The sequence below is a fragment of the Semicossyphus pulcher genome, unplaced genomic scaffold (assembly GCF_022749685.1).
Source record: "Semicossyphus pulcher isolate SPU_LCO1_2020_fin unplaced genomic scaffold, fSemPul1.0.p SCAF_4, whole genome shotgun sequence".
In the NCBI taxonomy this organism is placed as follows: Eukaryota; Metazoa; Chordata; class Actinopteri; order Labriformes; family Labridae; genus Semicossyphus; species Semicossyphus pulcher.
The window spans coordinates 17,567,456-17,594,107 of NW_027211715.1; the positions used below are offsets into that span (position 1 = coordinate 17,567,456).

Below are 26,652 nucleotides of genomic sequence, written 5' to 3' on the forward strand. Positions count from 1 at the left end.
TAGTACCGTGGTTCACAACATCTCCTTCCTCTGCTTTTCTTCTTCTGTGGTTGTATCTGTTTATTTGTTTTGCCCATGGACTGTATAAAAAGATGGACGACATGACAGCTCCCTAAAAGTGAAGCCAAAACATCTCTATCTCTCGCTGTTAAATACGCTGACATGCAGGATCCTTGCTGTTTTTTTCAGTAAGTTATGTGTGTGTTCTGGTTAGCCGAAGTGGCTACAGTGGCTCCACCCGCCGATCTCTATTGTGCAACTTTGGCTCCAAATGTCGTCACCAGCGCAAGATAGCAGCGCCTGTCACAGGGGTATTCTGGCTTCAGCTTTGTACAATGAGAGCAGATAGAGACGGATCATCCATCTATATATACAGTCATTGTTTTTCCCCTCCACTCTTGTACCATTACCCTGTGGGAGAGGTGGGTCTCATATGTTTTGGTTATTATCTTCATACCTCCCCTCATTATTCATATTCTTGTTTCCCACAAAATCTGTTGCTACCTGTTGATATTTTCATTTAATTTAAATGTCCCGTAAAATAGTTTAATACGTTTCGCAGCTAGCTTAACGTTATGGCAGGTTAAGCTAACTTGCATGCTGTGCATTTATTAGTTATTTCTGTAGGACATGGACCGGGCTGTGAAATTAACATGGAGGTTCTGTCCAACTATGTCTTTGCCAGATTAAACAGTGGTGAACAATTAAGAGAAGCCCGGCGTCACAGCATCATTCACTCCTGCCCAACACAATGCACAAGCCCATCGGTTACACTAACTCATCATCCCATCCGCGTTCCATAAAAACATGAACTAGTTGCCCTCCGTAGAATTTTGCTCAACAATCTTTACATTTTAAATGAGTGTATCTCCTACTTCTGAATATCTGAATATCCTGGTTTTTTGGGTGCTTGTTTAGCTGAGTTGGTAGAGCAGGAGCCCCATGTACAGAGGCTTCGACTCTCGGCCTGCTGATCATTTGGTGCATGTCATCCCCCCACTCTCCCCTCCCTACATTTCCTGTCTCTCTTCACTGTCCTATATAATAAAGGCAAAAAAAGAATGTCCAGGTTTTATTTTATTATTGTTTAATGCCCTGTTTGACCTTTGCAAACGTTTATCCTTCTCCTTTAATTGCAGCCTTGTATATTTGATGTTTGACTTACGGTTGAACTTTGACCTTTGCTTCTGTTGTCCTGTCTTTACAGGGCAACAATGCAAAGAGTGGACTGCTCTCACTGGAGCACCCTTTATCAATAAAGGTTGAATGAAGACAAAAAAACTGCTTGTTTTATGGGCGCTCAGCAAATTGCAGATATTGACAAAAAGAAGAAGAATCTCCTGGATTTGAGATTGCAAAATAAAAGTTAGTCCGTGTATTTTTGTTGCTTATTTTCTCGAAGACAACATTTGAGAAGCAGTGCAGAGTTTGCAAAGAGGTTATGCTCATCTAACATTAATACAGACATGCATGTGCAGCCATATGTGTGTGTTTGTGTGTGTGGGCATGTCTGCATGAGGAGAGAGACGAGTGTTTCTGAGTGTGTGTGTGTTGTGTTTGTTGTTTGCCTGTGTCAGTGCTGCCAGGGTTTGCTAGAAATACTTTAATTTATCACACCTAATTAATTATACTCCTACACCGCGAAGAGTTCTCCTTGTCGCTCAATCGGCTCCCCACTCTGCCTCCCTCCGTCAGGCGTCAGGAGGAGAAGCCCAGATAAACTCCCGGAGCCTCAAAAACCAGCCCTTTTATTTTTTTCTGAAGTCTCGCTCTCTTCTCGGGCTGATTGGCCATGCCTGTTTAGCCAGCCTCACATTACCATTTAAATAAAGAGGCCGGCTAAATGACCACTGGTGGAACATAAAAAGAGAAATTAAATTGTTTTTCTGTCTCACGGCACTTTATTCTTTTCTCTTTCTAGCTCGAGCTCCTCATCATTTTTAATATGTTCAGTCTGCAGGAAAGGGTTGATAAAAATGTGCAGAAGAATCCAAACGCAAAATGAACTATTCATCTTCGATTACAAGCTAATCTAATCTCTTTAATGGGGAACAATGACTCGCGGAGTTTAGCAGACTTGAAACAGCTCAGGTATGTTAATTTCCTGAGGAGAATTGATTATGATAAAGCTAAACAAACAACAAACAACAAAATGGCATGACAACCAGTGGGCATAAAGTTGGTTTCAAAACAGACCAGGGATAAAGCCGGAGTACAGAGCTGCTCTGAAAGAGTACAATTAAAAAGGCCTCCGGGGGGGCGTGTACTGCGTGTGGAAGTTATCTCAAGCTACAGATGTGCATCGTCTATAGAGCCAGAGAAGCTGCCTTTACAGGACGTGCAGAAATTCAGTGATTTCAGAGGTGTGAGCCGCAATCTGTGTCTGGATTCATGCCCCCTCTCGCTCATTTCAATCTGAGCACACAGACATGATGCACATATTCAGTGTGATTTTCAACTCCTGTGAATGTAATTATAAATCCACAGTGTCACACTTTAGTCAGCAAACATATGGTCTGGAAGGAGATGTAAAAACCGGGCATGGATGATTGTTAGCTGTGCCTATTTTTGCTGGTTTATTAACATTAATGTAGTTGGATCTGCAGCCTGCATGAGTGAAAACACACTGCTGACATCCAGCACCCGTCATCAAGGAGGTGAGCAGATTGTATCGGACACAGATTGATTGCCCTTGAAATCCAGCAAAATTGCTTCGCTTGTAACAAGCTTTATTTACTACATTAAATTATCATTAAAATGCTATTAGGGCAATTAGTTGATTTCCATTTTAAACAACACATCTATGGAGAGAGAGAGAGAGCGGCGCTGAGGGAGAGAGACAGAGAGAGGGGAATGGAGGACGGAGGGGGAAAGGAGACGAGTTCAAGTTACAAGAGGAAAGGAGTGAGATGAGAGGAGGGAGGAGAGAAGAGGAGATGATATGTGAGGGGAGGAGAGGTGAGTCAGGAGGAGAGCGCTGGGAGATGAATATTAAGCAGCTGTAGTGATTAGGGTGCTGGTGCAGAGTGGCACTGTGACAGTGACATTGGCTGCCATTGGCGGCCCCTGCCATGGTGATTCACTGGAACCTGCTTCATTTGGGCCATAATTAGCTTAAATGTTCAGAGAATGAAAAATTCATCATCGCTTTGAATCCTGTTAATTGGGGGAGCCGTCTGCATTAATAGAGGCCATTTGGAAGATCTGCGCTTAAGTATGCATGTGTGTGCGTACCTATGTGTGCATGCGCGTATGTATTTAAAGCTCAGTTTGCATCCACTTACCGGAGGGGCTGATGGAGTCCAAACTTTAGCCGTTTTTATCGTTGAACTGGCAAAATAAGCTTCTTAAAAGTGATAAGGACTTCTGAATAAGGCCGGCGGCGGGGAGAATTTAACATTCAAAAGCTACCAGCATATCTTATCGTACATACAGCTACGTGACAATGCAGGGACATGCAGCTGGATGGAGAGGAATGATGGTATGTAAGGAGCACAGGAGGATAAGCCAATGTGAGTTTGATTGGTAGCATATTCGTGTGTATTACAGGTTTTGAACACCACGTGCAGAACTTATTAGTATCAGCTTATTGTCTGTTAACCCTGCTGTCACCTTTCAGATTAACAGCGACAGAAGGGTCCCCTAGAAGCAAAAGCAGACACCTTAACTCCCCTGTACATGTTGTTTAACGCAGTCATGCCTTTGCATTTGACGCTGAATACCGTAAAACCCTGACTGATATTGTCTTGAAAGTCCCCTGCAGTGATAAACCAAGCCTACACGTTCTGCAGAGGGAAAGAGAGGGCGGCAGAGGTTAAACAGCAGCAGTGAAGGTGGTCCGTCGCTGCTGCGAGCAGTAAGAAATTAAGACTAATGTGCGTTTATTTCACCGCAGTGAAGCCGGGGTCAGATTACTGCGACTGTGTGAAGCAGTGGACAGACTGCAACAGGGAGCTGAGTGTTGAGTTTAGACTTTAAGTTGGTGGCCAGTGTGCCGTTTAGTTTAGTTCAGCCTGGGTGGCGCTGCTATATGGAGTGTGTTTCATATTCAGTGATAAAGCATGCCACTGTGTCCTTCCTCTAAACCCTGTGTGTGTGTGTGTGTGTGTGTGTGTGTGTGTGTGTGTACACGCTCCTGGAGACAAAAAACCTTGTTACGCCGTGGTAACATATTCACCCAGTGCTCCCTCTCAGAACTTCCCCTTGCAGGAGGCACCGAAAGCTGTTATATTTTCACATTCAAAACAGTAACAATGTCATAAAGAGAAGGCATTACCGCCACCTATTATGCGGCGCTGCTGTGTGCACCGTGTCTGCATGAAAAGCAAAAGGTGGGCAAGATGAATCAGACAATGTTCCAGGAAGCTCCATAAAAGCGCTGAAATGACCGTATTCATTAGGTTGCGTGCGTGTGTGACATAAATACGATATGTTTCCCTCTACACCGCAGTGTGTGAGAGGGACAAAGTGTTTATGCGACACAGCTCAGCCCAGTCTGGACCTGCTCAGCCCAGCCCAGCCCGACCCAGCCGGCACTAATCCATCATCACCAGCACTGAATCATCGTGCTGCCAATAAAGCCAGGCGGCAATACATTACAGGCATGTGGCAGGCTTTAGCGATAATGACATTGAGAAGTCCCCTTGGGCTGTAGGAAAAGCCTGGGCGCACGACACACTTGCTTACAGAGGCAGTAATATATGGAAATGCATCAGAGTGCCAGACAGTGGGGGGGGAGGATGGGGAGATGAGTTGAGCTCAGTGTATTCATTGAGGAAAGAGGGAGGAAATGGCCTTCACAGTGACCACTTCCTACCCAATGTGGACTCAACCAAATCCAGCCGACAACCACGGGGCTCATTTCAGATTCAAGCCCCTGCAAACAAGCCGTCTTACAAGCTATCCGATATGTCCACACCGCGTCTCTGTCTTATCTCGCTCTCGTGCAGCTGAGTTGATTCCGCAGTATGGTTTGGACATAGGACGCGATAGATTCAGCGCCAATCATCCGCACGCTGTGTGGCACAGAGGCCGGGGCCAGCGAACAAATACACCACAGTGAAGCGGCGGCGTGTTATCTTGTGGCTGACATTGAGAACAATATGCCAGTTGATCCCTCACCTTCACTGCAGATGCACTCCAAAAGTTGAAACTAAAAGCTGCAGTCAAAAGCGTCGGGGATGTGAAGCGGAGAGGGACTGATCTTTATGTGATGGAAGTTGACTACAGAGGCTATAAGGAGGGGAGGCTGGCATCAGATGTGGGGTTAAAAGGCACTAAGAGTTTACACCGATGCGTGCATGGAGGAATGAGTCGTCAGAAAAGTAACACCACCGTCTGTCTGTCTGTAAATCTGTCCGTCTTCCTGGGGTCAGACTCCTTGATGAGATGCTTTAAAAAGTAAATTTGTGAATTGTACGGCAAACTTAGACTCTAATTTTAATCTTTGCATTTAAATTAAAAGTTTAACGAGTCACCGTGTGCCGACAAATTTGAATTAGCCTCGAGGTCATTACGGTTTGCTGAAGCCCATTCTGCACACATGGCCGTCAATTTGAAAATAAAAACTCTTTGACATTTGTTAAGTGGGATTCATTGTAAAAAAAAATAACACTTTAAGCCTCAAGCTATTGAGCAGATTTCACCTCGATTTGGTGGTTTTGAAAAATACAGATTGAGGTGAAAATATTATCTGTGGATATGAAGTTACTGCTCACTCGGAGCCCTCTGTAACTCCAGAAAACATGGTGTTCACAGTGAACAATGGCGCACAGTCACACTGATTTGTCTGTCTGCTTCGTTTTATTTTGAAAGTCCTTTGATGCAAGTGGCGCAATTAAAGCAAAGGTTTGGCATTTTGGGAAGTACTGTTATTCCCTTTCATGTGGAGAGTTAGATGAGAAGATTATACATAGAGCTACAGCAAGGAGACAGTTAGCTTAGGTTAGCACAGAGACAGAGAAAAGAGGGGGAACAAGGCAGACACTATTCTTTTTAATTTGGTTTTTTAGAGTTTTAAAGAACAGATGTTGGGAAAAGTTATTTTAAAAGCCTGGTGTAGGTACGTTTTTTTTCCACGGTTGGACGCTAAGCTAACTCGGCTACAGGCTGTAGCTCTAGCTAACAGATTTAGGAGAGCTAGCATAGAACAGAAATTATTAAAAGTAGGGAGTGTGTTTTAATCTTCGCTTTCAGTTTCCAACATGAGTCTTATGTAGTTTGTTTCTTTGATTAAAAAACACAAAGCAGGAGACACACACACAAAAAAGACAACAAGAGGTTTGTGCTGATAGAATAAAAGTCTGGATTTATTTCTGTTTATCTATACATTAAACAGGTGTTCCTGAATGCAGCAAGAGAAAACACAGAACAGGATGCTAAGCGTCAAAGAGTTGCTCGCATAGCAGAGGTGTGGCCGGTTTAGCAAAGACAGATACACTCTCTATCGCATATACTTATAACATCTTCTGTAAATGTAGGGTTGCCTCCGGGAGGCTAAAGTAGGGTGAGGAGTTTTTTTACTGCAAATTCTTTTCACATTTTCTTACCAACTGGAAATACTCCATACAGTAATAACCCTGTCTTTCCCTAATGAACATTGCAAAGCAGTTATAACTGTTACAAACATTTCCAAGCAGCCCCGTGTAGCTCAGCTTAATACGACTCTGTGAGTATGAAAAAGTAGTAATAGTTCTGTACTGATTTGTCATGTCGCCATTGTCCCCTTTCACTTAATCTCAAGGCTTTGCAGACACATTCAAAGATTTGAACGCTCTCCAGTTATCGCCCCCTGGTTGGCCCGTCACCCAACAGTGATGTGGTACCAGGTGATTACAACTCAACACCTGCATAGGAATTCAATTACACACAAAATCTCTTGGTCAACACCCTGGACCAGAGCAAAGCTTAAAATTGAACCATTTTGAAACAGTCCAACGAATGGCTTAAGTGCTTCCATGAAACACACACTGCTCACAGTAGAGAGGAGCTCCCCAGCACATTTCATGTTCACAGACATGGTAAGAGAAAGAAAAAACAAGGGAAACATTTACATACATCCTGTCAATTAAACATACGTCCAAGACTTTGGTGCAGAAAAGATTCCATTGGTGTCACTGCAGAGGCAATCATTCCAGCACTACCCCCAAAACAGTCTGTCTGTGATCTGCACAACATTTTTGTGAGGATATTGTTCCGACACGATACCGGAATCGGCCCCCGATACCCGTACTGGAATCAGTGAATTGACTGGCATGCTGGCCGATAACCACTACTGGTATTGATACCGATATTTGTATCGGTGTGGCCCCCAATACTGCCTAAAATGCAGTTTTGGGTATCTGCGAGTATGCCAGTTCATGCACCGATACCAGCATTGATAACAGTATTGAGTATCGTGAGTATGACAGTCAATGCATCAATACCAGTATTGGTATCAATACCAGTATTGGCGAGTATGCCAGTAAATGCACTGATTCCAGTATCGGGGGCCAGTTTCAGTATTGTTCCGATACTATAACCTATTAGCCCCCAAAAAGCAACTGGATTCAGGTCAATTATTGTGTGACAATAATAAACAACAATGGTGTGGTGCTACCAGCGAGTGCATTCTTAGTCTGAGACAGAAAAAAAGTCAGCAATCACCAAATCTTTTTCCACAAATATTTGTAACAATTGCTTTAGTATCAGAGGGGTACTCAGTATCGGCCAATACTTAAGTCTTGGTATCGTATCGGTAATGGGGGGAAATGGTAACGAACATCTCTTGATTTTTTTTACACATTTCATCATTTGCTCAGACCCAATATAAATTCAAATAGATATTTTTTTGACCATTAACCCAACGACCAATGGAATCCCGTTTCTGTAGAACAAACTACAACCGAACATGGTTTTGCTGAGGACCTCGTCTACCTTAACACTCTCCAACTGAGATTTCCTATATGACAATCTGGCATGCAACCAGTGAACAGTGGTATCCTTTATAGTTATTGGTCATCTGAGTGTGATATAATTATCATGTACTATTTATAGTGAGACCTGATCTAACCAGTAAAAATGCATATTTCTGAAAATACACTGCAACAATGTAAGATAGACAACAGGTGCTAGAAGCAGATGCATCCATTGAAAATCAGCAAGTTCTGAGGTACTTCTGAAAATCACAGCTGAGGATATAATCACTATCTACAATATTTGGATGGATAGCATATAGTTGATACAGTAATAGCAGGTTTATCGTTTAGCGAAACATTTTGGCTTACAATTTGATTAGCTGAGGGGATAGTGGCGGTTGACACACCTGAATAAAACATAGCTGTATGAGGATAAAAACATAGAAAAACAGCACCATTTGAGGTCCGAGAGACAGATCAGTTTTTGAACTGTTTGCTGGTAGCACCGTCAACCAGTAAAAATCTCAGAATGCAATACAGAGACAGAACACAACCACTGATCAACTGCACGACATAGCAAAGAGCGAAGATATATATTCAGAGACGACCCCTCACACAGACACCCCTTTAGAGCAGCATCTTTAAGCAGGTAATAAAACTGATTCCTCCTAAGAATGATATCGTGTACTGAGGTGTTTTACAAGTTTTATATGCTGTACATGTTGAGAGTAACCAGGTATACCTTTCCTATAGATTTTTTTTAATATACACACATAGTTTACAGTCACTGACAAACAAACACCAGAGTAACAATGAGGTAGGACGGTGAAGTTAGATGAAGTAGAACCGGTTTGTGGATTGTATACAAAGTTACTGATACCTTAAGAAAAATATAGGCCCAACAATGTGATCCACCTGTTTTTTCTCATTTGAAGTAAGTTTGACATTGTATCTGAGGCTCAGAGTTATTTGTTTCGTGTACACGTAGTTGTGAAAACTGCTAGATGAAGCCATTTATCTTGCTCCTTTCAGTGAAGCTAGAGCCGAACTTTCCCCCCCAATCAAACTGTCAGAAAGCAACGCAAAGCTCCCTCGCTTCTGAAACTTTGACAGGTGTTCACAACATAAGCCAAAACAGCAAGCTAGCAATAGGATTTGCTTTTATCTTGATACATTTGCATTTTTAAATCCAGTCCACATAAATGTCAGAGGAGTAAGGAACTAGAGGTGGCACAGGAAGAGGATCACAGAGCCAGAGAGGTTACATTTCCTCCACATCGCTACTTGAGTGTGACAGTGAGAGTACTGGAAGGTCCGGTGTGGTGTTACAGAGCCAAGCTAGCCTGTATCGTCCGTTAATGGCTCTAATGTGCAGCTAAAACCCAAACTGCTCCTCTGCAAGTGACTTGGGACATTTGACAGAGATTGGCCTTGCCATCACAGATTAAGCCAAATCTGGGTTCAAAACATACAGTACTTCCATACAGCTTTCATCCACTAAAGATGGTTTTAGTTAAAGGATTAGGCTTAATCGCGCTCCAGGAAACCAGCCTTTGAAAAGAAGTTTCAGATGATGTACTAGCTCTATTAATGCTCCATCTTAAAGCATGATTTTAACCACACCCCCTTTTGGCATCAAACAACAAAGAAACAAACACAAACACATCACACAACAATGTGTCAGAATTTCAGCATGGTCGCTTTGCACAGCAGAAATCTTTTCTTTCTTTTAAATGGCATGTATTCTCAATACATGCTAGCGCACATTAACCTCACGTGTTGCTCTGTACAGGTAAAACAAAAAAAAAAGGAAGGACATTAGAAAGGGATTTTTTTTTTTAGGTAACAAAACAAAATATCAATAAAGCGTCCCCATGTTGGCGACTTAAGATTCACTAAGCTCTATTACCTTGGCATTGGCCATTTTTGTGCAAACCCTGCTGATTCCTCGGTCAGCATCCCCCTCCGTTAGCTTGATCTCAGCCTTCAATACTTTGGCTTACAATTACCACTCACTTGTAAAAATACACATTATTTCTGAATAAGTCATATCAATACATTACCAGCATTTTCACACATTAAGTTAAAGCACATATTCCAGTCAGCTTGCACATTTCATAGGTAAATATCTTTAGATACGTGGTTTTGGGCTTTGCTTGTAAATTTGCCAAGTAAGTCGTGTATTGTTCAGGAGGCCATGATGAGGCCAAGACGGCCCGTGTTTAACCTTAAAGATTTAAATATTTAGAAAGTAGTAGTGGTACTACTTTTAAGGAGTAGTTGGAAGTAATGAATCTAACATGTTTTGGAGGATTGGCGTGTCAGCTGTACGTCTGACAGACAACAATATCATACCCCATACTCTCGCCATAAAAAACAATAAACCCAAGATCTTCTAAGGTGCTTCATAATAATACAATTACTTTTAGGCCTTAATCTATATAGACATTTAAAAAAGGACGTATACCACAAATACATTTCTTTAAGATCGAAGAATTGCCAAGAACTTTAAAGTGCATTCAATGTAAATGATTTGTGTCAATCTAACTACTGCATCTCAGTCTAGAGTATAACAGGTTTCATATAACTGTGGCAGATCATAAGAAGGTAGAGTCTAAGGTGAGGATTATCATATATCACATGTTGTGAATGTGGTATAACATATGGGCTCTGTTTAAATCTGATGCCTCGTCTCTCTTGTTCCAAGAGATCACTTTGGCGAAGAAAGGGAGATTTTTTTTTTCATGTCTTCGTAGATTCTCCTCATCTACATTTGGATACAACATCAAGCTTAAAGCCAACAATTCATATGAAAAAAAAATGTAAAAAGAAACACAAGAAAATGTCAGGTAACATGGAATAACAACATCAATTAGATCAACCAACCTGCCAGAATCTTTAAAACTGTAACATGAGTAGAAACTGAAATAAATGTTTGGTGGAAAAATAAAAAGATGTGTTTTATATACACTAAAATATCTCCAAAACAAAAGGTAGCTTCACAAAAGGCTGATCTGAACTTTTGAAATAACAAAAAAAAACTGACAGACAAAAAGATAGAGAGAAATTAACCAACCGAAACACAAGAGTCTAGAGTGTGAAGAGGAGAGGAGGCTTGATGGGCGGCTCTGCAGCAGATTCACAGTTAGCCACAGCTAGGTCACAGTTGAGATTTTAATCTGCAGCGTTTAGTTCCAGCCTGCAGACAGCCGCACAAACCATTTGGATCAAAACAATAAACAACTGGAGAGAAAAAAAAGAAAAAAAGAAAGAACATACAAGAAAGAGAGGACATTGATAAAGTTCTGATGGCATAGCTCAGAGGGAATTGTCACTGGAGCGACCTTACTTTGTTCCCCAGCGGCGTGGCTTGAAAAAGAGGGGGGGTAATACGGGGGTTCAGCAGGCCCAGAAAACTTCACCACCACAGAGTAACAGACAGCTTTACCCACAGCTCACACTGCCGCCACAACAAGATGACCTGAACTGTGCAAAGCTCTGCCCTGATTTATGTCCCCACATATGTAAATACAGGAGGAGGGGTAGCAAGCAGCTCGGCTCAGCTCGACTTGTTGGAGTGAATCACAGAAAATCGTACCTCGCCAACTCTTACATTCTCACAGCAAAGTGCAGATGAAGCTTCGGCGCTTCAGCTTCCTATACATGTACAATCACAGCCTACTAGAAAACCCGGGGGCAAACAAGCCCCTGGTGATTGCCAAATCCATTTAAGGCCTTTCTGGGCATCCACATGCCTGTACCACTAGAGCTAATTAAACAGTCAGACTGCCTGAAAGTGACTCGTTTGATTTTGAGTAACACAGGGATATATCCCATGAAAAGCTTCCCTGTGCTCTCTCATTGATGGCAACTGCTCAAACCGAAAAGGTCAACATAAAATAAAAATATAAATATAAACATCGCTCTTTAGACTCTACATCCCATTTAACCTCTGTGAGCCCTCTTTTGAATAAAGTGGCACATTGTGATTGACCTACAGTTCAGGGGGAGCATTAATCTTTTGAGCAACAGAATCACTACTGCATAAAGCAATATGGCTGTTACCAATTAAGACTTGTGCATTTGACACCCTGATGTCCCATCCTATGCATTAAGTACCAACAGCACACACTCAGCAGTTATAGGGTAGTCACCAAAATATCCAACCGTGTACTTGACTGAGATCTAAAACAAGCTATCCCCATCATCCTTATAGCATCAGAAGACTTTATCCATGGAAATAACCTCACTTTTTAAAAGTTTAAGGACTCAAAATGATGTTCTGACACAGAACAATAAATCAATTTAACAATTACATCTAATCTCTCCTTTGACACAAATGCACACACGTCAATAAACCATGTCTCTGTACCAACAGCACTGTAAAGCTTATAAAAACACTCATACCAGCTCATTTCAATTCCGTTAAGTGGTGGGTAAAGCTGCCTGTCGGCCAATGAGGGAACTGGGCACTGAGGAAGTTGCTTTATGGGAGGCTGGGAAAGGGCTCTATTTGTTTAAATGTCTCACGTTATAACAAATCCAATGTGTCAACAGAAAAAAAAAAACTGCTCCTGAAACTGTGACAAACATCCCCCAACCACCCATATCAAGTCCCCTCAATATCCTGGGCAGAAGGCGCTGGCGTGACAACAGCTGATCTCTACATGCCATCGTAGGTGAAGTTCTCCATCTTGACTGTTTGTCTGATGAGCAGCTTGGACTCCCGCCGCTCCTCGTTCTTGATGGACTTGTTGATGTCCATTATCTTTTCACAAATGTATTTGTTCACTTTGGACAATCTCTGCGTAATCTCTGCACTGTCGGCTGTCTCTTGAGACACTCTGTCGTAGAGACACTCTGGGGAAGGAGCGAGTGTGAGCAGTCAGACTACATTTCATCAAAAAGAGCTGATATCATCTTTGTCTGGCGTCTAATGAATAAACTGTAATTCAATGATTGGAAGCCTGTATCAACGGTTAAAATGATTTCTCTGTACCTGATGTTTTCCAACTTGTCTCTGCTTTCAAAAACACTCATCAGCAGCAACTCAGCAGGATTGATCTTTCTCACGCTCTTGATTTGATAGGTTAAAATCTTACCTCTGACGATTTTCAGTTTGCTGGGCGACAGTGGAGGTTTGGGCAGGGCGTCTTTCTTCTTTTTGGTGGCTACTCCAGTGACACTACGGTTCTTGAGGGTTTCTGTGCCCCAGATCATGACAGCCAGGTTCTTTGTGAACTTGGAGTCTCCCTGGGTCCGCTGAAGCTGGTGCCACTTCTCCTCCTCCACCCAGATCCCTCCACCGAGGTGTACCTGCAGAGAGGACGAGCGTAGAACAATGAGCAAACATTTTTTAAAAAGTGGTCTATATTTTATTGTGTGTATAGGTTTACCAAACTATGACATTGACACATATGCACACAGAGCACTACTTTGTATGGTGTATGCTCATGCAGGATTTCCAAACAGTAATACCTATAGAAGAACTGTCTGCCAAAAGGAAAATTACTGTGAAATTTGGTGTGAAACACTTTTAATACATTTTGTTTGATCTAAAAAGTGGGCTGCGTCCTACATACCGGTGCGACCAATATACCAGTATAAAATGCAGAGAGCGGTATGTTACTGTGTTACGGTATTTTACCCAGACAATGGCGCTATAATCTAGTTAAAGTTGTTGGTTGTTAAGTGGTGATGTCACACCTCCACATTAAACTGTTGGTCCGAGCCGCTACAACGTCTCCTATTTACAACATGCCGCAGTGCTGTTTGGTGTTTTCCTGACTGTTTAACCTCCTGAGACTCTGCGTCCTCATACAGGGACATTACATTTTGGCTTCACAGCACCATAACATTTAATTCTGCGAAACTTAGACCCGTTGGTCTCATTCATGGACACTTTGTCCACCACCCTGTGATCACAAAAGCAAATTGCACTGATCGGTGTACATTCAAGATGGCCGTGATCCCGACCAAAATGTGTTACAGGTGGTCTCTACAGATAACTCAACCAGGTACTTGTTAATTTACTGCGTATTAACAGTTGTAGCTTGATATGGCAGACAAATTTGAGTAATTTTATCAATAGCAACAAGCTACAACACCGTTACGACAAGGTACTCACATGAGGACATTGGGACTTATTCAATGTAACACAAAGACAATTCTTAGGTTTTATACTTATTAGGTCCTATTAATCCCCAAAAGGTAGGAGAAATTAAAAATGCATACCAAACAAAAACTTGTGTCTCAGGAGGCTAGATGAAAATAAATTGAAATAGTGTTGAAATAACTTGTATACACGTTTTTATAAATAAACAGCTATCGAAAACTTTATTCCCTCTGGGATACCCCCAAAAACAGACTATGACTTATATTCCGGATTTTACGGTAATATTTTTTTAAATAAGCAAATGCTCTTAGTGTTTCCAAACGGTTTCATAAAGAACCATTGGAAGTTGTGAACAAAAAATGCTTTAAGACATGTCTTTAAAAACTAAACATTAAAACAAACAAACCTTCAGAAACAGGGGAATGAAGGAAATGAAGAACTGAGATGGACAAAAACATGGATCTTGTCCCTGATGGTTTTGTGTTGTTTCAACAGATACAACAGATGCTGGAGCATCAAAATTCAGAACAGTTGTTACAGTGCAATTATTTTTTAGATTTGGTGCTGGGATGGTAAATTCAATAAATCTTATTGATGTTTAAAGAAAGTGTCCACAACCGTCAACAAAGGGAATCTAAAAAGAGTAAGTACCTAGATAGTGAAACTAACTTAACAGTATTTATTTGGTATGATCCTTAGAAGCTAGGATTCAACTGGAAAGTGGAAACCACACATTTCCCAGTACAGATAAAGCGATAAATACATTGGGATGCTTTTGTTAGGTGCTGTATGATCCCAATCCGGTTTCACTAATCAGCGATGCCCCATGCGGATGTAAACCTTCTAAATCTAAATGGACAAGGCAGGTCATGGCTTTTCATGGGAGAACACAGATGAACCGGATCCCGCTTAGACCAAATTACAAATCCCAAGAAGCACCACTTTCACCAACAAGGATACATAAATAAGCTCAGGCCACTGCCTGCTTGTAGCCAGGATTACCTCCACTATGAACTTAGCCCTTAGCTCTCTACACACTGCCGCTGCACGTTGCATAAGCCTGCACCAATCACTCCAAGCCGATTGCCAGCCTAGGCAGACTGCCCTGGTCTTCTAGGTGAGCTAATGCAGCAGGGGGCATGTGCGACTCCCTTTCCTCTCTACTCTCTTATCACTGTAAAGTCTTTAGGCCAGCATCCAAAAGGCTTTTCCCTGTGCAGCTAATGTGTTTTAGGCCCCGGGCCAGCAGACAAGCTTTTTACTGCCCTCAAGTTAGACAAGATTGTTTTCATCCTCCCTCTCCGTTGCTCTCGTTTATCTCTTTCCCTCCATCTCTCCTCCTTCTTTACAACCTCTTCCCCACTCTCTCTCTCTCTCTCTGTCTGTCTCTCTCACAAGGGCTAACCTGTCAGTCACTTTAAATTCCTCTCGTGCAAATAATTAATATGGGGTCCCTGATGTAGGAGAGTTCTAATTTGCAAGTGTTCTTCACGCTTGAAGTGGCTGCAGGCCCCAGAGCTTGTAGTACCAATTCCCCCCCTGTCATCAGAGACAGGACGCTGGTTGAGTTACAGCAGTGTGTGGGGGGGAGTGAAGAACCTCTAACAGGCCAATAAACACTGATGATGCTGGCTTGGCTTGCAGGAACAATAATAATCTTCTCAACCTTGTTTACCTGCTCGGGTAGGGCAGCCAGGGGGAAAGGACTGATCAACTATGACGGCATATTCCCAGGTTTGTCGGTGTTAAGAGGAAATACAGCATTTCCCACTAATTCGGGCTGCGGTCAATCCCAGGCAGAGAGCCAGGGAGACAGGAAGGGGAAGTGAAAGGAACAGGACTCTCAAAGGGTGAGAGGGGTTGCTTGGGTGACCTTAAGTTAAGGTACAAAATCTCACAACCATTTGAAAATACAGGCCTGGCTTACTGCTGACATTCTGCTGTTAGCAGCAGAAAAAAAAGATTAATATGTTGTCTGTTGATTATGTGTAAGGCTTGTCAATCACTTGCTGAGTGATGGCATCTTTCAGGAAATTTTATGGCTGGAGGCAACATTTTGTTTACATGTGGATGACTGATTTTGTCTTCAAGAATGTACGTCAAAATGTACAAGAAAAAGATGAAGGAGATGAAAACAGACAGAGAAGATAACAAAGACCTCATGGAAGGTTGGCAGTAGATAAAAAGGCATATAATTAGACCGGATAAGACAAAATAATACAATATTATAAAGTAGTATTCACGTGCCAGCCAGAGGGAATAAGGAAAAGCTAACTAAAGAAGTCTCTTAGTGGAGCGTGACTCACCTTGCCATCGTTGCAGGTGTACACTGTTCTGGGTGAGGGTGAGTAGCTGGAACTGGTGTTGGCTTCTTCTCTGCACGTCTCCTGGGCCTCAACAATGGGTTCAACCACTTCAGCCTTGATTGTCTGAGTGCCGTTGTCATGCATAGGCTCTGGAGATACAAAGGAGATTTGTAACATTACAGCAATATGAGCTACAAACACACATAGGTCAGCAGTTCAAGTTGAGTTGAAATCACAGGCCATCCATCAAAGCTCGTCAACTTTAGAGGCTGACACTTAAAAACACAAAATATGCAGTGACACAACATGCTAACCTAAAAAGAGCCAGTTGCATTTAAATCTCATCTAGGAGCATGTTGCCCCTCCGGTTTTTACCCCTGGACCAGCGCACCCTCGCCCGCCCTGTTTCTCTGTTTGCTTCCTGTCTTGGACCCACGCTCCCCAGTGCCTCGAGGCAGCCGCTTATTTACGCCAAGTAACTAAGCAGGCTTGATGGCTGGCCATGCTAAGCTCCAGTGTGGCTGAAGAGTTGTAATATCGGTCAGTGCACTCCATCCCATCCCGACAGCACCGCAGGGTGCTCTAATCTATCCATTAGATGGGCTCGCTTGTAGCCAAGCAAATCTGTCCGGATCTACAAGTGAGGCTGAGGTTAACACCAGCATCTGGCAAGACTTCAGTTTGTACACTACTGCGCACTGAAATAACACTACTTTTAAGCTTACTGACTACTACAGTGCCTTTCATTTAACTTCCTGTATTGGATCTAGTGCTTGACCTATTCAAATCCCATTGCTGGATAATAATCACACTTTAATTATTACACTTAACTGATCATTTTTAATACTGCCACTTTCATCCCTGCAGTTGATGTTGAACCCCAGCTAATGTTCCCATCAAAGTGTTCCAATTTCCCAAAAACCGACAGGTAAGGAGTGCTTCCTGGACTCAAAATGAGAAAGCTCGAGGTGCTCTTTGGATAGGGAAACATGTAGCCAAACTCCAAGGCACTCTCTTTAAACAATCATTATTATATTGGCATGATCATGTTAAACCTAAAAACAAACTCTGACGCGACTCAGCAACATGCCTTCGTCAGGAAGTCAAAAAAGACTCCCTGACAAAGGCATGTTGCCGAAACGCTTGTTTTTTATTATTCCCCTTTATATCCAAAGTCTTCCTTGAGAGCTCGGTCTGGTCAGGAACCACTGATGTTGTGGGAATATTGAGCTTAGGGAAATCTATAAATAGGCATAAAATTCCAATCACCAAAGATATTTTACCTCTGGAAATGTGGAAAAAAACAGTTACTGGCAAGATATTTAAAAAAATATTATCACAGTGGTTATTTTTGGAAAAGCCAAGGCTTCTACTTTTGACTTACAATTGGTGAGCAGCTGGGAGACACAAGGGGGGCTTCTGTCAAAATCAGGTGATTGACAGAACATATGTGAGGACTAGAGCTGTTCCTATACTGAAGCAGGTATTAAAAATGTATACGATACTGCCTAAATGACGGGGGCTGGGGGCTGCCTTATTAGCCTCCAAAATATCTTCAAAACATTAGCTTACACAGCAATAATACAGACGTCAGGAAGCGTGAAACATGAGTGAAAACTAGCTAGCTTTAGCATCAGTGTGATCTTATCACACATTTTTAGCCTACAACTTTTTTTTTTTTTTTCGTAAGTTAAGATAAATCAAACTGGCAATCAAAACATTAAAAAAAACAAAAACAGGCTCATGTCTACAATCAGGCGACTCCAGCTCTCTTTGAGAGCTTGTTTTTTTTTTTATTAGACTTTGGAGGTGGAGGTGTACCCTGGAATGGTTTATACCCAGGTCTGGATTTCAGAATCTGTACCGGGATGGAGAAAATTGTATTGGAACGTCTCTAGAGGACTAAACCTGCAATGTTTTAGAAAGTCACTCTCATTACTGGACCTCTTTGCCAAGCTCGGAAGCAAGCCAAACTAAAGGATCCAAACTGAAAGTTGATCTAATGTAGATCAATTTATAACTTTGTCTGTTTCCTAATTGAAGTAGACAGACATTACGTGACAATACACGTAAGCTTCTAGCCTAAAAAGACAAAGTATGACTATTTGAAGGCCTCATCTGAAAACACTTGTGTAGCAATATTCCAGCTGCATCTTCACCTTTATTAAAGCTTTAAAGAGTAAAAACAATAACAATATGTTTCTTAAAATAGGCCAGGTAGGCCATTTCAGTAAACACTAAAATGATGCTTACCTCCATATAAAAAAATCGTTTAAGGCTGAACAGTTCTACCCCCCTGAAATTGCAGTTTTAATGCAACATAGGTGTTCATAGTTAATACCCACTGATTGGGCTTCAGTGGGCATTTTCTTGAATTGGCTGATTGGGTTAAAGGTCCCTAAAAACGCTTGGGCATAGGCAGCAAATGTCTGTGTGTTTGTGTACATGCTTCTGGTCCTCACCACTGCCCAGTCTCATGAGAAGTACATCTTGCAGCCTCCTGTTGAAGTCCCTCAGTTCTTTGACTTCTGTCAGCAAGCTGCCATATTCCTTCAGCTTCTTGGCCTGCTGCACCAGCTGCCTGCGGGTTCTCTCCAGCTCCTGCTGCAGCCTCCTCATCTCCTCCTCCTGTTGCCTGTAGCTATGAACCAGCTCCTCATACAGGACTCGGGGAACCACGGCTGCAGCTACACCGGACACACAATCCGCGTCAACCTCCAAATGCTGCTGTTGCTGCTGGTGATGATGTTGCTCATGCTCCGCCTCCATGTCTTCATCTTCGTCATCTGCATCCTCTCCCTCCTCGGCCAGCCGGTCCTCATCCAGGTCCTCTTCGCCCTCCATACAGGAGCTGGCGGCATTTCTCTCCAGGCGAGCCACTACTGCTGCCAGGCTCTTGGAGGAGTTGGAAAGGGGGCGTCCATGGTCCTGAGAAAGGGCCTAAAGAAAATAACAACTGTCAAACTCTGGACAAAGGGCCAGTAAATACAATTTTCTTGTAATAATAGGAAGGTTGAGAAACATGAACATGACAATTTTAACTAGTTTTTGGAGGTGTGAAAATATCTCTTTGCTGCACCAGAAACAAACTGCACCTTTAATAAAATGTGATTTAATTTGACATTTCGGGGGTAGCACAGACATCAAACTAAAATTGACATGATAAAAAACAGACTGCTAACAGTTTATTTTGACCATGTCGATCTCATAGGAACTGGGGGGAGAGGAGTCACTGAGTTCTTTGATGAGCCGCTCAGAGGATTTGTCTGTGAAAGGGCAGCTGTCCAGAGTGCTGAATTTGTGTTAATCCAGCATATGGTAAAAATAGCGTGGGGGATTTTGGATGCCAGCCAAGTTTATGGAAAATTGACATCTCATCAATAGATAAATCTAAATGTTAGACTGCTGCTGCATATGTATTAACAGGACAGACACCTGTTGATTTAAGCTTTTTTCAATGAGCATATGTTGTTGGATAATATTAGTGGTTCTCTCTGACACAGCACAAGACTGTAAACATAAGTCATTAAAGTGGAATACTTTACTTAATTTTGTTATGATATATTATTGTAAATTATCTTAGCACCAACTGGTGAAAACTTTGCTTAATTTAATTTGTAAGATAGCATCATCAAACTTTAATTTAACAGTGCTATCAATAGATAAGCATTATTTATTAATTATCAAGGAGTAGTGTGATTGTATGGCACAAAACTGGAGTCACAGTAAATAAAAGCACAATTTGTTGATAAAGGAAAATGTACAAATTAGTTTCTTTAAAAAATAAAATAACTACTGTCTTATTTGCACAAACCTACCTTTTTATGCCTGAGTGGCATCCTCTCCTCCCCAAAATTGTTCTCAATTGAGTTTCCTGAATTCTTGATGGACATCTTGGGAATTTTCATCTTCTTTTGCATTATACTGTCTTCAAATTCTTCTACTGTATCTGTGAAGTGCAGAAACAGAAGCAGGAAGAAACTCAGAAAGTTGTCAACAAAGTTTGATGGCTTTCACTCAAACGTAAATTACCTACATGCTTTCATCCATTTGTCCAACCCGGGGCGATGGCGTTTTGTGTCTCCATTCTTCAAACTTTAGCATTCTTAGCTTGTGACTAAAATCTCAGCTTCACGGCGGACTGTCAAACAAACCGTCCTGACTATACTGCGCTTTAACATCACTGCGGCTGTGAAGGTGTTATATCGCACTGGTCTTGCAGCCCAGACAGCTCAGGTTCGGGGATTAGTGATGTGGCGAGTTAAAGATCGAGCATAGAAAAACGTCCGTGAGCAAATATGAATGTAAATGAAGCTAACGTCAAGCACATCATTCGAAGTGAACACTTCAGCACACGAACATGATGTGTTGTTACGAAACAGCCATGACGTTGACATGTTACTGACGGAGAAGTTGCTATATGTTGTCTGCATCTATATGTCTGAGACACGGCGCAGACTGCAGCACCGCATCCCGTCTTTGACACAAACCTTCAGATAAGCTAACAAGCTAACCGCAACCCATCAAAGCTCTCCGGCTGGCTGGCGACAACGCTCGAAAACATCGACAAAAATGATAACATATCATCCACAGGTTGTAACATGTGTTCACAGTGTAGTGACAGCTCTGTGTCGGCACGCAGTACACAGGCATGTCAGCGCTAACATGCTAACGCGGAACGCACACACAAGCTAGCAAGCGTTAGCTTCATGTTGTAAACAACCGTTGTGACGGCTAACGATGCATGCCACGTATTTAGCTTAACAAGCAGCACTCCGCTATCGTAACAAGGGAGCCAACTCTTGGAACACGACACTTGGGATGTAAAAATCTGTAAAGCATTGACATTAAGGTATGACTGCCTATCAAACTTATCTTAGCATATCTAACTAGCATGTCTAGCTAGCCACAGCCGAGGACGTTGTTGTGGCTATCAGTGTCAGACTCCAGCTGATCACGTCCTGACAGATCGGACAAAAGGACTGTGTTTGACACATTCCCGAGTTTCGTGCACATCGTCGGTACTTGGTCAGACAGAGAAAAACAGCATTTAAAAGACAAAAGGTGATGTGTTAATAGGACAACTTACCTGCAAGGGCAAGGATCTGTGCTTCGCACGGCTGGCCTGCGCTGCCATTCTCTTCAGTTCTGTGAACCAGATACACCTTCTGATTATCAAAATCTGTTCTGTGCAGAGGTCTGAAATCTTCCACATTTGAAACGGGCAACGCGTAGCACATATCGTCTTCAAAAAATCGAACAAAAGCATACATTATTTACTTCTCTTTGGTCCTGCACTTTGGATATGGTTGACAGTTTTTCCTCACAAAGTATTAAAAAAAATATACACATAAGGGGGGGTTGGTGATGGTGTCTGCGCTCGGCTACTCTTGCCTGGTCCACATCACCAGGGTAGATCATCAAGGCATAAGTAATAGACATGACATTAAGTTTGCTGTTGAGAGATGTGCAGATATAAAAGTACTAAAAAACTATTTTGATATATTTGAGTCAAACTTTTCAAACACAATTTCCCCTCGCACCTGTAGTGTAATTATAATATAAAAATGGGGTTTATTTAAATTACATTTTAGACATTATTAGAGCAAGATTTACCATAAATAAAAAAACAAGCTCTACATCTATAAAAACAATGAATTTACATTTTCAGGTATTTCAGAAATATTTTAGCATTGCTTTAAGTGACTAATTTGGATATTTTAGTAATATTTTACAAATATAGACACTTATTTCTTCTCACAGTGTCTTCTAAATGACGTGTTTCAGAGAACTACAGTGGAAAAAGCCACCAAGATGATTCCGCGCCTGGTCAGCTCTCGTTGGTCTCTTTGTGCTTTCAGGTGCTTCCTGGTGTGCACTTCTCTGTTCCTTGTATCACAACAGAAAGACTTAAGGCCAACTGACAGAAATGAACTCTTTGTTATTGTAAGACAGCCAGGTGGTTATACAACAGGATGGATTTCTCTCAGTTGTTACTCTAACGGAGAGCACCACAGTCGATAAATGACACTAACAATTTCGTTCTGCTTCGGCTGCCGTAATTGAAAAGTAACTGATGCAGAACTATATAGAGCCCTTTTTCTTCTCTGATATTTCGTTTCATAGTTTCAGGCATTTAGTTAGTTATGATTACGGCTGTTTCAAATGCCAGTTTCCCCATGATGTTTGTTCACTGTGCTGTATGACCGACTCAAGAGTCTGCTGGATGTATACAAGAGAAAAACAAACAAACAAAGCGATGACAATAACTCTCTGAATATAATGGCAGTCATTTTATTTCAGTTACTGGAGCAGTGTTTTGTGGCTGTTTTCAATACAAGTGAATGGTTTCCTCTGCCGGCTATGCTATTCATTAAGAGACTTCACTTTCCTGTGCAGACGCGGTAAGTTTAACTCCCCAAACCTTACACTCATATACATTTGAAGTTACATTTTTGCAACATAATGTTTTAGAAATGAGGTGAGGATTCATTTATTTTTTTAGGTATCGTATTTACCTGTGTACTTTGGGAGGGCCCCTCAAACTACAACGGGAGTGAGAGTGACAGACAAGAGATTTGAGCCGCTTCCCAACAAGTCGAATGGAGGATTACTGCTAATCTAAGCTTCTGTTCAATGGCTCTCCTGTCCTCGAGGCTGGGCTTGTCAACATAAGGCTGCTCAGATTCACTCTTTGAAGTGGCCAGTTGTCTAATGGGAACACCACTTTAGTCTTGCATAAGAGGAGGTTCAATCAAAACTTTAAACAACTTTCTCCTGAAGTTCGACGTACAAGAATAAGTTCAGATCCCCATTAAGTTTTAAAACACAGACATTTTTTCAGAGCAATCTCAGGTCCTTTTTTTTTGACTCACTTCAGTTTATGTTTTATTACCTTTTAATTACTACCTGTTTTGTTCTTAAACTTCCTGAACTTGTCTCAGTATGATGCTGTACATCACGTCAGCCTCTGTGGGAACTATTTCCGTGCACAAACCCAGGTACTCCTTTATTCTCACAGTAATTATTTCATGGTACGTTGCTCCGCTGCACTGCTGAACTCTCTTGTTCGGCTTCAACCAGGTCAAAATGCTTCAGTGAACACATTTTTTTTTGCAGGTTTTGTATAATAAAGTGAACAATTTTTATATGAACTGTAAGGCTGATTGATCACAGTGTCGTTATGCACAATATGATATTATTACATTTTTGGATCCTTAAAATGGTGTGCGGTACGACATCAAGTTTGACTCAAAAAAGAGTGTCATCATGATTTTTTTAAACCAAAGAGGATCAGAAGCAAAACTTGCCTCCATTTTTTATTGCTGATCAAGTGCTTAGTGTCGTTATAAAGTAAAATACTTAGGTCACATTAAAAGGAACGACGTAGAGATGATGATGTGCAGCCCCAGTGCACAAGCCAATATACTGTTAAGCAAATTTCACATGTGCACAGTTGATGTTAAAACAGAGCATTTTAGAGCTTACTGTACTCCACTCTATACAGCCCACCTGTGGAGTAACTACACTTTAAATGAAAAAACTTCAGGTGGCAAACGATGATGCAATTTGAATCCTACTTAAAGATGTTATCTTGTAGATTTTCATGTAAATAAATGTCTGTTAAGTCACTATCAAACGCCGGATTAGGTAACACAATGGTGACTGAGCCTATGGCCCACTGATGAAAGCCTTTGCATTTGCAGTATATAGTATTTTTATGGACTGGGTGTCTGTGGCGACATTTGTGGAAAAAATCACAAGCGGCGCCCAGTTAGTGACGCGTTTTCCATCAGCCAGCAGTGGTTGGTCTGTCAGAGAGGGTAGGCGGAGCTAAGCGGCTGCTTTTCTGGTCTCTGCAAGTGTTGTGAGTAAACAGTAATCTACTATGGCTGAACAAACAAAGAAAAGATCGATGACTACAGATACAACTTCAGAAATAAGTGAAAATCCAAAGAAAAATAAACAAATTGGACGCTCAGATGAAGGCAAACAGTCTAAAAAGGAAAGCGACCGTCAGCGAGGAAAATCAAGAGTTACAACCGGAGCCAACGGTGGACGTCTGGTTTAATTGAGACGTGTCCTCCCACAATTACCGTTTATCGCCAAAGGTGCCACCAAAGAGAAGGCAAGTGAAATCTTCAAGATTATCACTTTAAGTTACCAAGGTGGACGAGTGCAAGCGACATTTGTATCTAATAATCTTCCAACCTTCCATGCCGTGCTTAAAAATGTAATGTTCAAATGTATGAGTCGATTATCTGACTCTAAAAATGTAATCATGATAGCACTATGTCAACCCACACTAAGTGACACAAGGCGTTTTTTTGCTTCTGGAAACATTAGAAATATTGTCTTTATTTGTTTTAAACCACAGTTGTAAACTGTAATGACTTCATCCTTTCACTGTTGTCTATTATTATATTGTGCTTCTTATGCTGGACTAATGTCCACATGAGCAGAGAAACTTTAATGAACTGTAATGATTTGATTCCTGTCTTTGTCCTTCTGTTGTTGTCTTTGTCTTTTATTGTATGTATTGTGTTTTGTGTATGTAGTTTATACATGTAATCACAGAGAAGATGAGGCCTCTTTAAGAAAAGTTAAAATGACCTTTCCATATCCAAAAGGGCTTACAATATTGCAATTTAAATAAGGGTTAAATGTTGTTTATTATGAGAAATTAGAGCACAGCTGCTATTTATCCCATAAACTCACTCAACTCTCTCACTCAACTAAATCCAGTCTGACTTGTCCTTAACTTTTGCCGTGCTAATCAGCCAGAGAAACAGTGATTAATTGATGCTGAAGGAATAACTCCACATAATATTTTAGCTATGTTTCATCTATGACGGCAGTTGATCGGGCAAAGACTCGAGTCAGGACAGAAGCCAGACATCATGTCCTGCCTATTAGCTCCACACTGCCAGGCTCATCTATCTTTATTGGTCATCCATTAGCCTGCATTAAAGGGAGACACAGGATAATAGCAGTAATGATGCTGATGATGGAATCAGACTGCGGGTACACACGTCATCATTGCAGTGTCACGCCGGGAATCATAAAGAGTTCCCGCTGACACACGGACAGATGGACAGACAGATTAAATAAACGACCTCTTTATGATTGGGATGAGTTTGGGTGTGTAAATATGTGTGAAAAACTAATATAAAGAGGAAAAGAGGACAAAATGTAGTCTTCTAATTTAGGTGAAAAATGTCTACAATGCTCGGAGGTGTGTACATAAACTTAAACAGCACGTAGGCGGCCAATCTAAAGGCAGCACCTGTGCCAATCTGCAGGACGGACAGATGCTGGTACAGGTGTGTGCGTGACGACGGTTGGCAGGGACACCAGACCCAGCAAAATGACGATGCCAGGCATTAGACAGCCGGGATGCAGGGATCATTAAGGCAACTTTGTGGAAAGATGCGCTAAGATTCGGAAAGCAGTGAGCAAAATGAAGATATGGATGTCTGGTTTCACGATGACGGATTCAGAGAAGCGTTTGCGTCTTCCATCGGCGACGCACTACCACGATCAATCACAAGTGTTTACAATCCCAGGCTGAATCCGCTTCCTATTTTGGTTGGCGGCATCTCGCCAGTCCTTCTCTTATTATGCCTCTTAATTAGCTCCACATGAACTACTAATCAACCATGAAGAAGGCATTCACCAATTTAAAAAGTGATAGCCCATGAAATGAACAGCACAGCCTCGTACAAGCACATCGCTGACTAAAGCCGGCAGGGCCTGGAAAACAGACCTTTGACTGAAAGACAGACGCAGAAGGAAGGAAGACGGATAAAAATCCTTCATTAAGTATTTTGAAAGGTATCAGCGCTGGCCCTGCCATCATGCTGTGTTTACTCAGTGATCCACACGGGAGACATTGATCTTCTTCATAAGGAACATAATGACCACCAGAGAAATCCTGATCATATTTCAGCACCAGTCAATTCAGTTCATTAGGGCCGCTCTGCCTCCGACTGTGGCCCTTGTATTGATCTCTTCAGTGTCACCAGACTGTTATTCTCCGCTAACTAGATGGGGAACTCGCAAAACTGTAATTTAAACAGTGTCGAAAAACAGACTATTGGAAACAAACAAGCCTTAAAGAATAAAGGTTGGCCCGTGTGCGTGAGAGCGGCGTGGCCTGTCTGTGTCTGTGCCCTCTCTGCGTCCGCATCAAATGTCAGACACGACACAAGAAATCCTAAAAGTATCAAGGCTGTCCCCGGGTTTCAGAGAGAATTTTTCTTATGCCTCTAATACCTTTTTTCCACCGTCTCCTCTCCTCTAATCTCCACTTATCTGGCAGCCAGGTGAGCCGCAG

The 26,652-nt window shown here is 41.9% G+C and overlaps 1 protein-coding gene across 2 annotated transcripts in view; it reads right to left on the bottom strand.

Moving 5' to 3' along the window:
- The window catches only part of LOC138607697 (cytosolic carboxypeptidase 6-like), a 285,563-nt gene that overhangs the window by 51,227 nt on the left and 207,684 nt on the right, over window positions 1-26,652 (bottom strand). Inside the window, exons 1-6 of one of the 2 annotated variants that reach the window (XM_069680336.1) lie at window positions 21,406-21,613; window positions 20,135-20,265; window positions 18,779-19,256; window positions 16,317-16,465; window positions 12,998-13,211; window positions 11,664-12,755 (exon numbers count right to left, since the gene is read on the bottom strand). The exons of the other annotated variant lie outside the window; for it this stretch is intronic. Coding sequence (XP_069536437.1) covers window positions 12,559-12,755; window positions 12,998-13,211; window positions 16,317-16,465; window positions 18,779-19,256; window positions 20,135-20,265; window positions 21,406-21,589 — 1,353 coding nt within the window. The 5' untranslated portion in view covers window positions 21,590-21,613 and the 3' untranslated portion in view covers window positions 11,664-12,558. Of the gene's footprint in view, window positions 1-11,663; window positions 12,756-12,997; window positions 13,212-16,316; window positions 16,466-18,778; window positions 19,257-20,134; window positions 20,266-21,405; window positions 21,614-26,652 lie in introns of those variants that run through there. 2 annotated transcript variants of the gene reach the window in all.